Raw genomic sequence first — 14,759 nt, 5'->3', positions numbered from 1 at the left:
AGGCTGAACAGACCCAGGTCTCTCAGCCTTTCCTCATAAGGGAGGTGTTCCACGCCCTTTATCATCTTTATAGCCCTCCGCTGGACTCTTTCAAGGAGATCCCTGTCTTTTTTGTCCAACACTTCGCTTCTGCGAGGTTCAACAAGCCCTCGGGCTCTGCTTGGTGCTGCAACCCAAGACTCGGGCTGGATAGTAGGAAAAATTCCCTCTCAGGAAGAGCAGCGAGGCATAGGCACAGGCTGCCCAGGGAGGTGGGGGAGTCACTGTCCCTGGAGCTGTTCAAGGGGTGAGGAGACACGGCACTGAGGGACATGGTTACTGGGCATGGGTGGGGTGGGTTGGTGGTTAGACCAGGTGATTGTAGTGGCCTTTTCCAACTTCAGTGATTCCTCAATCACTCCTCCTACCAAGACTGAGGTCCTGTCAGGAAACAGCACTTCCCAGCTCTTCTGTTAACATCCATACAGCCAACCCTTACAGTCTGAGGGCACCGCCAGGCAGCACGCAGGGAATGACTCCATCCCCAGAAGCCCTTCCTTTACAACTGGGATGCCGTGTTCCCCGTGTCCTTGCGCTCATCCACTGGCCTCCTTTTACCCAAACAACTCTAAAAGGAGAACATTAGCGTGCCAGACAAACACCTGCATGGGCCGCGCCGGGCGCTGAGGAGGATCGCGGCTTGATGGTGCATGGCGGCCGCCAGGCGGAGGCGGCAGAGCGCGGCGGGGCCGCGTTTCCATTTCCACGCAGCTCCGCGGTTGAGAAGACCGAGGGGCAGCGCCTTCCCCCGGAAGCGGGGCAGAGCGCACCGCCTGCCTCGGTACCGCCTCGGTACGCCGCGCCGCGTCCCGCCGCCTCCCGCGCCCCGCCGCCACCGTTCCCCCGCGGCAGACGGCCGGCAGCGGCAGGAAGTGCGGGGCCGCGGCGCTCCCGCCCGCCGTGGTATGCGAGAGCGCTCCCGCCCGCGGGGCCGAGGAGAGGCGGGCGGCGGCGGCGACGGACGGAGCGCGGGGGGCGCGGCCTCGCCGCCCCGCACAGAGCGGCGCGGGGCCCCGGCGGCGGGCGGCGGCCGCAGGATGGAGGAAGGTGAGGGACGGCGGGGCGGGCGTCACCCCCATCCCGAGCCCTCCGCCTCCTCCGGGTGACGGAGGGGACGGAGCTCGGCGCGGAGCCGGCCCGAGCGCTCGGCTGCGGCGTAGCGGCTCGCGTCCCGCTCCCTCCGGCCCGAGGCAGCGCCGCGGGGCCGACGTGAGGAGGGTGAAGCCCGCTCCTGCCTTGGGGACGCTCGGTATTGCCCCTGCGCCGAGCCCAGCCCTCCTCTCGGCGCCGCGCAGCAGCAGCCAGGCTGTGCTCAGCCCTCTTGGCGTGGCCCCTCAGCGAGCATCCCGGCCCCATCCGTCCGCCGGGTCCCCCTCCGTTTCCCCATTGACTCGCTCCGCATTCGTGTTCCTCCAGGTCTCGCTCGGCCGTCCCCCATCGTGGGGGTCTGGGGAAAAGCAGGGAAGTGCGGCCGTTAAGTGAAGCGCTCGGAGAAACGAGAGAGGGAATCGCGCACCTCGCGCTGTCCCGCTGCGTGCCCCGGTCTGCCGGCTGGCCCCGAGCTGCCCCAGGCTGCTGCTGATTTCTGTGTGTTCTGAAGTGGTCGGCTCTTTGTGCTCCTCCAACCCTCTGCCCGTGGTGCCGTGTGAGCTCTAAACGCGGAGCAGTCGTTGGTAGGAATGCTCATTCCTTCAGAGCACTGTGTGGCTCCAGTATCCTCGTGTGAAGCGTGGGGCTGTATGCAGATATCTGTCCCAACACTCCTGCAGGGCGCCCTAACTTGAGTGCTGAGCCTTGTACAGGAGCCATCACATGCACCTTTGGTTGTTCTTTTGGTCTTTCTCTAAATGTTTCCTATTTCTGTCTTTCGATAACGGAACAGGGCCTGCAGACAGCAGTCACTTTGCAGGCAACAAATGGGTTACTGGAATGGCATGCAGGAGCAAAGAGGCTGCAAGAGATGCAACTAAGTGGAGTGTGTTCTATAGGGAGGAGTTAAAATGTATTGAGAACTTGCAGGGAACAAAAGAGCAATCTGGGATGATAAATTGCTTGCTGAATAGAGAGGTACGGGACAGAGGCTGTGTCATCAGTTCAGACTCCTGCATTATTTTTAGTCGTCATCTTGTTTGTCTTTAATTTCACCCCATGTAACAGATTCATAAAAGTGTAAACAACATTTTTCCTATTGGAGGTGGCTGCAAGTGAAACAGAAATAGCATGCTTGGATCTTTTGTTGTTACTGATTTTTGAGGAGGGGATCAATTGTGCATTATTTCCTAACTGAGGTATAGCTGTTTCAGAATTAGGACTTAAACTTATTTTTTCTTTAGGAGTTTTCTGTTGCTGCTGCTGACTCTGCCCTTTACCAGCATCTTATGCTCCCGGTTTGGCTCACTAATGTGCTGGAGGAGTGAAGGAAATGCACTTTCCTCCATAGCTTTGCTTGTAACCGGGATGACAAGGCCAGGAAGTTGGCTTTGTAAGCAGCCTGCCTGTTCTGGAGGTCTGAATACTTTTCCAGTGTTGCCTTGAGTGATACAAGTGACTTCACCTTGCAGTGCACTGTCTTGGTGTTGACATAATGCACAGCATGTGAAGAGGTACCAGTGTGTCTTTCATTTGGGTTTGACATGGTGGCAAATGTGACACTGAATGACTTACACGTTGATTTGTCTAATGTTTTTCTAATCCTTGTTCTGTTGAAGAAGCTAGGTATTTTCTGTTCGCTCCATGAAATGTGGTACAGTTGAGATCTTGGTCTGCTTAGATGATGTTTAGTTGTTTGAAAATCCTCTTAGAACACAAATGCAGGTGTTATGGGCAGACTGTTATGGGCAGACAACACTTGAACAGTTTGCTTATATTACTGTCTTGTTTCTAACTTACACATCTAAGCACTGGGATTTAAAAGTAGACCAACTTTGATGTGGAATAATATACCATTAGAGTCATTGTCAGCTTTATTGGGGCTTGGAGGAACAGACACTGTAACTGAAAGTGGAATGGTTGTATGAAAGGGCTGTGTTAAGTCCAGGGGTCCACTGCTGGGCACCTAAGTCCCCCTGTGTCCACTGCTGGGCACAGGTCAGTGAGATGAAAGTTCTGGAGTGTGATTACAGTTAAACCTGAATGGAAATAGCACTAATTTTTCCCAGTGTCAATGCCAGCTTACCTACTCTTCCCCTTTCCTTCCTTTGTATAACGTGTTCAGCAGGCAATAAAAAGTGAACTTCCAGTTTGAGCTCCAGAGAAACTCATTGATTTTTCAAAGGAGCAGTGTGCAGATTGATTTCTGTACTTGGACACTGTTTTAGTTAGGCACGTGAAATACTTCAGCTGATTGTTTTGTCAAATATGTTTGCTGTGTGGCTGAACCGTAGCAATAACTGGCTGTTACCTGCTGCCGTGTGGGTTTCTCAGGGTGTGATTTTAGGAATGCTGTTGCAATAACTTCCTAAAAAATGTCCTCAGGGGCAGCAGACCTGCGACAGAGAAGGAAACAAAACTGCACAGGACCTGACAAAATGGCTCCAGAGGAGAGAAACAAAGAAAACTCTAAGCTGGGAAGATCGCCAAAATGTAAGCTACAGAATTTTTAGCCAAGTTCTGATTATTTTTTTTTCATTCTTCTTTTACATTTTATGGGAATATATTTCTAGCACAGTAATTTATAACAGACGCCTTCTGTATTAGATTTTTGAATGTTTCAAGAAAAGCAGGCATTCACATGAGAATTCTTTCATAATGACATTTTGTAAATTGCAGAGTAAAATGCTGTTCCTGGGTTGTTTCACTTGAAGGGGGGGACGTTACGAATCTGATAGTTGTCTATTTGAGCACATGTGAATATTTTAATTGTGTCTGGAGTTATCTTCCAGTTGAGAAGCTGAAAAGCATGAAGTAACCGTAGTGAAACAATCCTGCACAGAGTGTACCTGCAGCTTCTCAAGGCAAAGAACTAAGACCAGGTGTAATTTCAGGCAAACGCTCATCAGGCTACCAAAAACTTCTAAGTTAAAAGCACATAGAAACTTGAGGAAGCTACAGGGAAAATAGATAACAGCTGAAAGAGATTGGTAAAATTCAGTTTATTTCCTTCATTCTATATTTTAAAAAGCAGAATTGAGAACAGAATATCTCAGCATTGATGTGTGACATATTAGGTGTGACATTGATGCTTTTTTCTGTTGATGTGTTTAAGCACTTTGCAGTGTTTTGGGTGAAGCCAAGAGTTTTCTCTCTGTACTTGTAATACGTTTTCTGTTCTTGAAATTCCTTTGCAATTGAAGCCTGTTAGAAGGGTGATAAATCTGCAATGCAGTATGTGGGTACTTCATCCAAAAGGCCCACGAGGCAGTGAAAGTAATTGAGAGAGAAAACTGTGGCAAAGGAATAACAATGCAGTTCTCAATCTATCTGTGCTGATAATTCTGATGCCAGTATATGTGCTTGCTCTTCAGAAACGAGTCGTACTTAGGGCATGTTCTTTGTTTTTTAAGTCCTCTGGACTATTTTAGCTTTTTCACTGTCCCTTTTCAGATATGTTAATTCAGCGTTTTGCGAAACTTTTCTTTGGCTGTCTTGCGGCAGTCACTAGTGGAATGATGTATGCTGTGTACCTCTCCACATATCATGAACGGAAATTCTGGTTTTCCAGCAGGCAGGTAAAGAAAAAGTTAAACTACTGAAACAAAAGCCAAATTGTGTCCTTGAAATCAAAGCTGATCCGTGTCAGGTTTTAACTGCTTGCTTTCAGAATCCTGTGCCTTTCTACTCGAGCCTCTGTCTTTGAAATAGTACTTTAAAAACTGATGTTTCTGCTCCTTATGGCAGTTTTATGTGGTCATGTTTTTATCTGATTTTTCTTGTCATCTTGATTAGTTGAAATAACTTCTCTAAAATTTGGAGGAAAAAAGATTATGCACTGGTAAAGACTGTGTTTAGTATAAACATAAGTGAGGGATGTGTGCTATAAGAACTGATATTCGGTGAATTATGGAAAGTCAAATGAAATTCAGGTCTGTGACTATGAAATGATCCTGTGGGTCTCCTACTGACTTACTATGTGGATTTGAGTTGCTCTGATTCCAAGCATGCTTGCTAAGTTATAGAGCATTATAAACTACCTGACAGAGGTGCTGGGAAGACTAATGTTCTATGGAGTACTTTGGAGATGTACAGTGGAGTCATAACCATGTGCAGTTTTACAAAGCCAGTCTATCTAAAAATATATGGTTTTCTATGAGAAGAGATTGCAGGAGGTGAATATATGTATATTATTTTTTTTCTTTTTCCTAGGAACTTGAACGAGAAATTACATTTCAGGGTGACAGTGCCATTTATTACTCATTCTATAAAGAACTGCTAAAGGCGCCTTCCTTTGAAAGAGGTACAGAAAATGTTTATTTTCATAGGATTGAAAGGTCATACTCTCCTTTTGGAGACAGTTAAAATACTCTTGTAATTGGTCAGGTTGACTAAAGTCTGCACACTGACTCAACTTGGGAGAGTGAGATTAATATTATGCCAATATTGTCCCATTACAAAATTGTAGGGTTTGGAAGGGACCTCTAGAGATCATCAAGTCCAACTCCCTGCCAAAGCAGGCTCCCATAGTTAAGTTATTGCTCAGTTTGCCTATGATGCGTAGTTGATTTTTAGCTCTGTAAGTATGATTTTTATTTTATTTGGAAATGTAGAATGGAAATTCCTGTTTCATCCTCTGTCAGAAGATAGAACAGTTTCTGTCAAGAGTTCATCTGCTCAGTGCTGTCCCTGCCAACCATTCCTAAACCCTACAGCTCTGATGAATAGATGACAATAAGGGTTGAGAGAGGGGGACAGAAACCAAGAGGGAGGAGAAGAAGCTGGTGGCAGTGGTGTCTCCTCCCTTTGTGCTTCAGCTCTCTGTCTTGCACTGGCTCTGGAGCTCACTCCCATCCATAAGCTGGGTCACGTCCTTGAACCAGTGGAAAATTAAAACACTGAAAATAAGCTTGAACAGTGTTTTGCTATTTTAGTGACTTCAGAAAAGCTCCAGGGTTAGCACAAGGGGGAAGGTGAGAATGCTGGGAGGGAAGAAGGTGTGAACAGCTCTGCCTTGCAGAATTAAACTGTTGAATTAGTTAGATCCTCTTATGAAACTTCATCTGAAGCAATTTGAACTTTACAGGTATAGTTTTTTTGGTAGCAGTTTCCTAGCTGATGTGTAGCATGTGTCAGCAATAGACAATAGGGCTTTGGTGTAGTTAGTTTCTCATTACCTCTGAGAGGTTTACTCCTGTGTGGACAGATGGACTGCCTTATTCCTGGGCATTCTGCAGCTGGCTCTGCAAAACTTGTATGTCTGCTCAGTATTTTGGTGGCACACAGCTTACAGAGGTATGTCATGGCAATGCTGAGCCTCATTTTTTGAGCTCTGTAAGAACAAGGTCGGCCTGCAGAGAAACAGCTGCAGACCACACACCAGGATGTGTTTGGAGCTGGAAGCAGTAATACTGTTTTGCTGTTTCATTGTTGTTGGGGTTATTGTTTGGGTGTTTTTTTTTTAAATTTTTTAGTTGGAGTATTATTCCCTTTCCCTCCATTGTCCTAAGTAATGACAAGTTATTGTTTGTACATTGTTTGTAATATCTCTGAGACTGATGTATCCTACAAGTATGCCAACTTTATCTCAATCCCATACAAAGGTGTATTGTGTTAAGAGATTCGTAGAAGTCTCAGGAATGCAGGGCTGGGAAGGCCATCATAGATTTTTGTGTTGCTTCTGAAGTTCTTGTGAAGGTAACCTATAGGCAGCTTGTTCCAGGACTGCATGTGTGTTATTTCTGAAAAGACTATGCTTTTTTTTTTTTTTTTTTTTGAGGGGGGAACATTCTGCTTGAAAACTAGTACAAAAAATAATAGTAAGTTAATTGCAGTATCAGTTGGATGCACTGACATCTAAAACAATAATTTCTTCTTCCTTTTAAAATTAGGCATATTAAATCAGTCAGTAGCTTTAGTGGTCAAATCTGTTTCACCCCACCTTTGAATATACATGCACGCTTTCAAGAACAGCAATAGTAAGTGATCCCAAGAATAACACATGTTCTTTTGTCTGTAGGTGTTTATGAGTTGACACACAACAATAAGACAGTATCACTGAAGACGATAAATGCAGTCCAGCAGATGACCTTGTACCCTGAGCTGATCGCCAGTGTATTATATCAAGCATCTGGTAGTGAAGTATGTGCATTTCTCCTGCTTTCTCTGCTTCCAGTGTGTGCATGTGTGCCTTTCTACTCTATCCATGCCATTTTTGTTCTATGAATTGAGCTAAGCCTACCATCAGGTCCGTGTTCTCAATTCTCATCAGTCTTTGGAGTAGGATTTTGGGGGGGGTTGTATGCATTAAACTTTTCTGCCTGTTATTTCTTTGGTTCTACAAACTGCTTAGAAATGTTGAGAGTATCTGTGCTACTCATTCAAATTAAAAAGTCAGACCCCTCAGAATGCTGACATTTGCTACAGTGGTACCTGTCTCTATCCATTCAGTGTGGGTAAAAGGGAAATACATTTTCGTATATATAGCTATTGTCTCCCTCTGCTTCATGTGGGCTTTGTTCTGCTTACACTGCATACTTGTGTCCTGCCTTATATTCTCTCATTTCTCTGCTTTTTTTCTTATATTTGTGTACATACTCTCCTGTATTAGAACCATTTTTGCCACATTTTTACTTTTCAAAGCTCCTCTCCTGCATGATTTCTTTCAGTAGTCCTATTAACTTATATCTCATTGCAGTATGTTTTTTTTCAAATCTGACATGTACAATGTCAGTGCTATAGCACATACAGAAGTCATAGCAGTAGCAAGCTGAGTTCTGAGTGTGCAGTTCATAGACTCTGCTTTGTCCTCCCTGAGCCCAAATAAAAGCATGTTTGATACTTTTCTAGAGTAGAGGCCATCTCTTACCTGTTTGTAAAGCATCTAGCACACTGTTAGCAGTAGGGAAGCAATAATTTCTAGCTTCAGCTCTGTTGCTGCTATGTCTCTTCATTTTTATTTGTAATTTCAGGAAGTTATTGAACCAGTGTATTTCTACATTGGTATAGTTTTTGGACTGCAGGGAATTTATGTGACTGCATTGTTTGTAACCAGTTGGGTTATGAGTGGGACTTGGCTGGCAGGAATGCTGACTGTGGCATGGTTCGTTATTAACAGGTAAGAAAAACATCTCTATACAACCTTGTTTCTTAATAGGGCATTTAGAAATTTTAGAGCAGAATAAAATGCTTTCTGTTAAACTAGGTGCTCTCGTTGTGAGAGCGAGCTCTTGTACTGAATTCAGAACGTTTTCCAGGGATGCACTGATATACTGCTGATGTCTTTATTAATGGAAGGGCCTTCTACTGTCCAAACCAGCCACGCCGACAATTGGTCTGAGTTTATGAGCATGTGTGAATACAAGAGCATTTTCACACAGTTTCACTTTGCAAAAACATTCATCAGAAGGTTTTGGTTTTGTTCTGACAAAGAATGAAAATGAATTTCTGAAGTTGCTGAAAACAGAGTCATTGTCTGTGGCCAGCTCTGAACACTGTGGCCGTTATTTTGTTGCTTCGAAGGAAATGACCAAGCACATTTTTTCTTTAAAAGGTCTTTGATTGTTCTTCTTTTTTTTTTTTTTTTTAATCTGCTTTATTGTAGCTTGTCTTTGTGCAATGTGGAATCTTCTTAAGTAATTCTGACCTTGAGATTTTTTCATCTTATAATGTTTGGTTGGCATGAAAGTATCCCTTTCTTTTATGAAGCACCACAGTAATAGGGAACCTAACATAGGCAATGATGAAAGTTGTGTTCTGGTTCCTGCTTTGTGACCAGCTAGCTCTGGGACTTTCTGTGAACTTGAGAACACTTATTAATACTATAAACTGTTGAGAACCTTTAAAAAATAAGACCTGCAGACAAGCAAAGTATTAGAGGCATACCTTTAAAGTTGAACTGTTGTGAAGCATCTTCGCATCTTTTTGGGAGTGTGAAGTCATCGTGACTGCATCTATGATTAATAGATAAAAATACTGTTCACCAACCTGATGTGAGCAGTGAGCAGAAAAATGGTGAATAAATCTGTCTTTTTCTCCAGCAGCAGGGAATATTAAACACTTAAAAAATTGAAAGATCCAGTAGTTTTAAGCTCCAAGTACACCTCCGTGAGGCACTTCAGAGGTAAAAAAGAAAGGTGACAATTTCAAATACCTAAATGACAAAGGAGCTTGAGGCTCCTTTGTCAAAGCATTGTAGACTCAAAGAAGACTATAAACCTCTGAAACTGATGCCTTTGATCTCATCTGAAAATGTCACTTGTGCATCTGAGTCACTGTAGCACTATGTATAATTTTCTCCTACAGCTGTAATTGTGCAGATACTGTCAGGTCATCCCTAGAGAAGATCCTGCTGCTGTTCTGTCCCATGCTCCCTGTTCATCTTTAATCTCTTGTTTTGCTGGGGATTTTTCCCTGTAGACAAAGTATCTGCTGGTGCTGCATTGTTTTGAATTCTAAGTATATCTTGCTCTACTGCCTAATCCACTCTTAAAACATCTTGTATGAGAAATGGAAGGGCTCTTTTCTCTCAGCTGATATTTGTGGTAACCTGAGAAGCTGCTGTCATGTCCATAACAGGGGGCTGTCACAATGTGACCATCTCCACAATGTGAAGGTGTGGGCAGAAATGTCCGGAGGCCCTGCTTCTTGGCTTCAGTCCTATAAATGCCACCTCATTAGGAGTTGTGCTTAATAAGGAAGTAAAGATTGGACTTTCCATGCTGATATTAAATTTGTATCAGCATGCAAAATTGTATCAGTGTTACTTTGAACCTATTACAGGAATAGCTTGCTTGCAAGGCCACAGTGCTAACTGAAAGTAACGTTTAGGCTTTCCTTGATATTTTTGTTCCATAAATCTTTAATAATTTTGTTTGTCTGTACTTTATTCTAGGACAGATACAACAAGAATTGATTACTCCATACCATCAAGGGAAAATTGGGCTTTGCCATATTTTGCATGTCAAGTAGCAGCTCTCACAGGCTATTTAAAAAAAAACCTAAATTGTTCTGCAGAGGTAAAAGAAAATTAATTTCTTAATAAAGAATTGGTGATAGAACTGTGCTCTAGAGTAGTTACCTGCAGAAGACAGATGTCTTGTTTGTTCTTTTTGAAACAGCCGCTTGGATTTCACATAGGCATGTGTGTTTTGCTAAGTGAAAGTGCCCTGCCCTGTTATGCCCCAATGAGGGTTAAGAGAGAACAGTGTGGTGATCAGCTGCGTGCTGCCTTTTAAGATGAACAGTTGCCAAATTTTTCCCAGTGTGTAAGCTATTTTGTTGTTTTTCCTGTTGCTGGGAGAAGATGGTGGTAGCTTCCTCTCTCAGACAAAGGAGTTTCTCCTGACTGGCTTTGAATGTTTTTGAATGTTTTGGTAATTACTATTTTTTTTTCTGTCTCTGAGGTGTTAAATATGTCTGAATTCTGCATCTTAATTATTTCCTAAAGTAGTGAATTTCTGTAATTTTTGGTTTAATGACCTCTCACTTGCTTAGTGATGGAGATGCATGGGTATCAAACTGAAGTGTTTTTTTTTTTCTTCTTGTTCTTTCTCTCTCTAGAAATTTTGTTACCTTTTGGTGAGTGCTTCAACGTACACCTTCATGATGATGTGGGAGTACAGTCATTACCTCCTGTTTGTCCAGGCCGTGTCTCTTTTTCTGCTTGACAGCTTTGCCCTGGCACAGACGGAGAAGGTATTTGATCTTTTCAGCCTACTGATAGCTGGGGACTGAAATACAGCCACACACTGCTCCAACGAGTATATTCTGGGTGATGACTTCAGTGTCTCACAGCCTGGGTCCAGCTGAAGTGTGTCCTGTCCACTGGGAGTATTAAATGGCTTCAAACTTGTTCTAAAGAATCAAGTTGGAATTTATAAGATCTGCTTATCAATTAGTAAATAACAAAATGAGTGTCAGTGGCAGTGTGTATATCCCTTTGGTTAAATGAACAAGTTTTTGTTGGGACGGGTGAAGGGCATCTTGACAGCAGTCAACTCCTTCACCCAAATTGTGTTTTCATAACTTTTACATTGTGGTTACTGCTACAGTACAGCACTACAGAATAAAGAGCCCTTGTAAAATATTAATACTACTTCTGGTATTTTTCATATTTCCTGTGGAGCAGTGGTGTGCTGACTGGGGTCATTTTGGTGTGAAATACTTTTCACAGCCAGATGGTACCCTGCTACCCTCCTGAGCTGGGGGGTAGAAATGTATCCATTAATCTTATTAGCAAGGAAATGCAGTGAACTGTCTACTGCTCCAGGAAGCAGAATGTGTATCCATTGTAATATAATTTTTTTTTTGTCGACAGGTGCATGAAGTGTACAAAATCTACTTGTTTTCTCTCTTCTTGGGGTATTTATTGCAGTTTGAAAATTCGGCCTTGCTAGTGTCACCGTTACTAAGTCTTGTAGCAGCTTTAATGCTCTCTAAATGCCTTCAGGTAACAAGACTGTCCTCTGACTCTGAATGTAGTTTTTATTACTTCAACTGAACTCCAAGTGATACAACACTCTTAAACTTTTTTTGCAGATGAATGTGAAGAAAGGTACATTTGTGTCAAGATTGCTGAAAATTATGTACATTTATTTGGTACTTACAGTAACACTGACACTAAACTTGTTACTAAAGGTAAGATTCTGCTGTACAAAGTTATTTTAATTGTTACAATCTAAATGCAAAGTGAAGGTAGTTTGAAGGTAGTATACTATCACTATAGTACACTATAGTGAAGGTAGATGCTTGGAAGCATTCAAGGCCAGGCTGGATGGAGCTATGGCAACCTGGTCTAGAGGGAGGTGTCCCTGACTATAGCAGGGGGTTGGAACTGGATGATCTTAAAAGTCCCTTCCAACCCAAGCCATTCTATGATACTGATCTGACAGGTAATAGCTTAATTCATAGCAAATTGAAATACTAAAGACTGAGTAGTTTTGTATGTACATATTTATCTAAAAATATTTTACCTGACAACTCAAGCAGCTGTTTTACGTTCAAGGTTTGGAGCTTTTGGATTGAGATTAAAGCATAGTATTGAAATATTCTTTAAATTACACACTAGCTATTTTCTAAATGTGTTTTTTGTTATAACTTGGATTGCCTCTACCAATTGGGTTGAATATTAAAACAGTATTTTTGTGCATGGAAAAGAGCTAATAGTTTTAGGGTAGATTATAATCTTCAATGTGATTTTAACCTGGACTTGCATTTGATTAGTAACTCCCTCTTACCCACCTTTGCCTTTTACATTAGTGCTTTTCCTTTAAGTCTCAAGCTCACTTTGATTGTATTAATAAACAGTGTCAATTTATAAATACAGAACCTAGTGAACCCTTAAAAATTTTTGAAAGAATGCTCAAACCTGATTGTTTTCTTGTGCCATTCAGATTAGCTAGCTTTGCTGTATCTCCAGGAATATAAAACCTAACCTTGAAAAATACAACTTAAGTTATGTAGACAGCACAGAGAACTTTGGCAGCTCAAACAATTTATGTGAGGATTACAAATGCTCTTAACTTTTGCTGAGCTGCAGTCCTATTGTTTAGTGAAGCCAAACACAGTGTTCTTTGGCTTGCTCGGGGGTAAGTGTATGTCCATTTATCACGATCCTTTTTGCATTACTCAGTAACCTTCCAGCATCTTGTTGACAGCTTTTGCTTGCCCTCCCTTTGGGGGTACATGTATGAAATGCAGTGTATGATGATCTCTAGGAAACCCTGAAGGATAGATTTATTTAAGTGAAGATTTACAGTACTATATTGATACCTTAATTGACTCACTTAATCTAATTTATTTATTCTGACTAAATTTCAAATATCTGATTTTTCCCTGCCATTCTGTAGTCTGAATGGAGTAGTGAAAACTGCTTCCAACACTTGGTAAGATTTTTCTCTGCTAAATTAATTTTCAGATGTTTGTTCCTCATAAAGAAAATGAGCATTTGCTGAAGTTTCTTGAGATAAAACTTGGCTTAAACACAACTAAGTAAGTTTATTTATTTATTTTTTTACATCTTCTAAGATGAGAAGTATAAGGTATTTATCTGTATTTACAGAGGAGTTAGGGAAGCGTTCCCTTTTTCACATGGTTTTAAAAACAAGTTTTAAGAGATGCATATTGAGAGTTCTGGAGGTTTCTGAAGGATTTCAGTGTTATTCATCCCCTGGGGGTGAATGCTTTACATATATTCTAGCTTTATGTTGAAAGGCAAAAACTTTTTGTACCCCTTCTAATGTTTCTAACGAGACTTGGAAGCAGAGATAACATAGTCAGGGTAGTGGTCCTAACTTTATTATGGCTGGAAAACAGGGCTCTAAAAGGAGTAATTAACTATCACCTCAAAATGCAGATGTTTATTTTTTAGTTTTCTAAGAATAACCACCTGAAACACCGTTTGTTTTAGAAGAAACTAAGACAAGAGACAAAAGTCAGAGGAAATTACTGTGATTCTGAGAAAAACTGTTTGCATCTGTAAGAGTTGAATGTTAGTCTGTGAGAAGAAGAAATCACGGATACAGATTTTCTGGAAAACTTCAAGTGTAATGTTGGTAAGGACTAGAAACAGCTCTTAGAACCAAGCCAGCAATTGCAGTTGTGTGCAGGAGTTGATATTCTCTCCTATAAGCTGTGTCTTGTCTCTTACAAAACTGCTTCACAGCATTTCAGGAGAAGAGTTGGAAAATAACATTACACAACCGAAAATGTTGGGGTGTTTTTGGAAGACAATGCTAAGAGTTTAAGATGCACTGTTTAACCCACATACATGTGTGTTCTTAAGTGTTTTGAACAAAACGTCAAGACTGCTTCTGGTCAGGATTTTGGTGATTTCAGCTACCAGGTGTCACGGATATGTTTTTCCCCCCAGCAACTTGCTACATGTTACTTTCCAGGCTGTGCAACCCTGCATTGAAGGTGGTGATTGAAACAAACTGGATGCAACTACCCCTGGAAAGTTGTGTAACTAAATGCTGGAATTGTGGTTTGCAGCCTAAAAACTTCAAGATCTGTCTTTAAGGCTAGTTTGAACATGCTCAGTTGTTAATCCTAAAACTGGTTGTGTCTAACTGAAAGTGGTTGAGTCCTCTAGTCTTCACTTGAGGGTAAAAGGGGGAGGAAAGCAAAAGAAAATAAAGACAAGAATGTTTTAATTACATGATGTGCCACACCACTTGCAGTTGAGAATATGCATTAATACTACTTCTTGGCAGAGTTTATAGTTTTTCTGCTCATTAATCGAGAAGGAAGAATGATTGAGTGGGTTCAGCCACAGAATTAGAATTTCAGCATTGTGGATTCCATACTTGGCGATGCTTGAGGCTTGTGTGTGATCTCAGGTGACCACTTTCCCTTTGGAATGAGGACAAGCATACCTTCTTGCATCAGTATCTCTAGAATCTTAATCCGCTGTGACAACAAAGTTCTTTGTGGTCCTCATAATGGAGTTATACAGGAGGCTGGGTTTTTGTGACATAGAAGAGTCATAGTCTGGCCTCTTCAGATCACAGTCTCTCGTTTTTGGAAGATAAGCTTTTGACAGTTACTGTAAAGAGTACTTGCAAAGCAGTTTCAAATTATAAAATATCACTTTTCAAAGATGAATTTCAAATAGTTTCCAATGACATGAG

At 42.1% G+C, this 14,759-nt stretch overlaps 1 protein-coding gene across 1 annotated transcript in view; it reads left to right on the top strand.

Annotated features, from left to right (window-relative positions):
* The first annotated feature begins 937 nt into the window (after positions 1–937).
* DPY19L4 (dpy-19 like 4) overlaps positions 938–14,759 on the top strand; it is a 28,119-nt gene continuing 14,297 nt past the window's right edge. The window contains exons 1-11 of the mRNA XM_065753612.1: positions 938–1,086; positions 3,514–3,621; positions 4,582–4,706; positions 5,341–5,431; positions 7,148–7,269; positions 8,100–8,245; positions 10,022–10,145; positions 10,690–10,824; positions 11,447–11,578; positions 11,668–11,766; positions 13,046–13,119. Of these exons, the coding sequence (XP_065609684.1) occupies positions 945–1,086; positions 3,514–3,621; positions 4,582–4,706; positions 5,341–5,431; positions 7,148–7,269; positions 8,100–8,245; positions 10,022–10,145; positions 10,690–10,824; positions 11,447–11,578; positions 11,668–11,766; positions 13,046–13,119 (1,298 nt within the window). The 5' untranslated portion in view covers positions 938–944. The remainder of the gene's footprint in view (positions 1,087–3,513; positions 3,622–4,581; positions 4,707–5,340; positions 5,432–7,147; positions 7,270–8,099; positions 8,246–10,021; positions 10,146–10,689; positions 10,825–11,446; positions 11,579–11,667; positions 11,767–13,045; positions 13,120–14,759) is intronic.

This window comes from Cyrtonyx montezumae, unplaced genomic scaffold (genome assembly GCF_038088225.1).
Source record: "Cyrtonyx montezumae isolate F1298 unplaced genomic scaffold, pur_monq_1.0 scaffold_8, whole genome shotgun sequence".
Classification (NCBI taxonomy): Eukaryota; Metazoa; Chordata; class Aves; order Galliformes; family Odontophoridae; genus Cyrtonyx; species Cyrtonyx montezumae.
The sequence above is the reverse complement of the archived record's forward strand: the minus strand, read 5'-3'. Positions and strand labels throughout refer to the sequence as shown.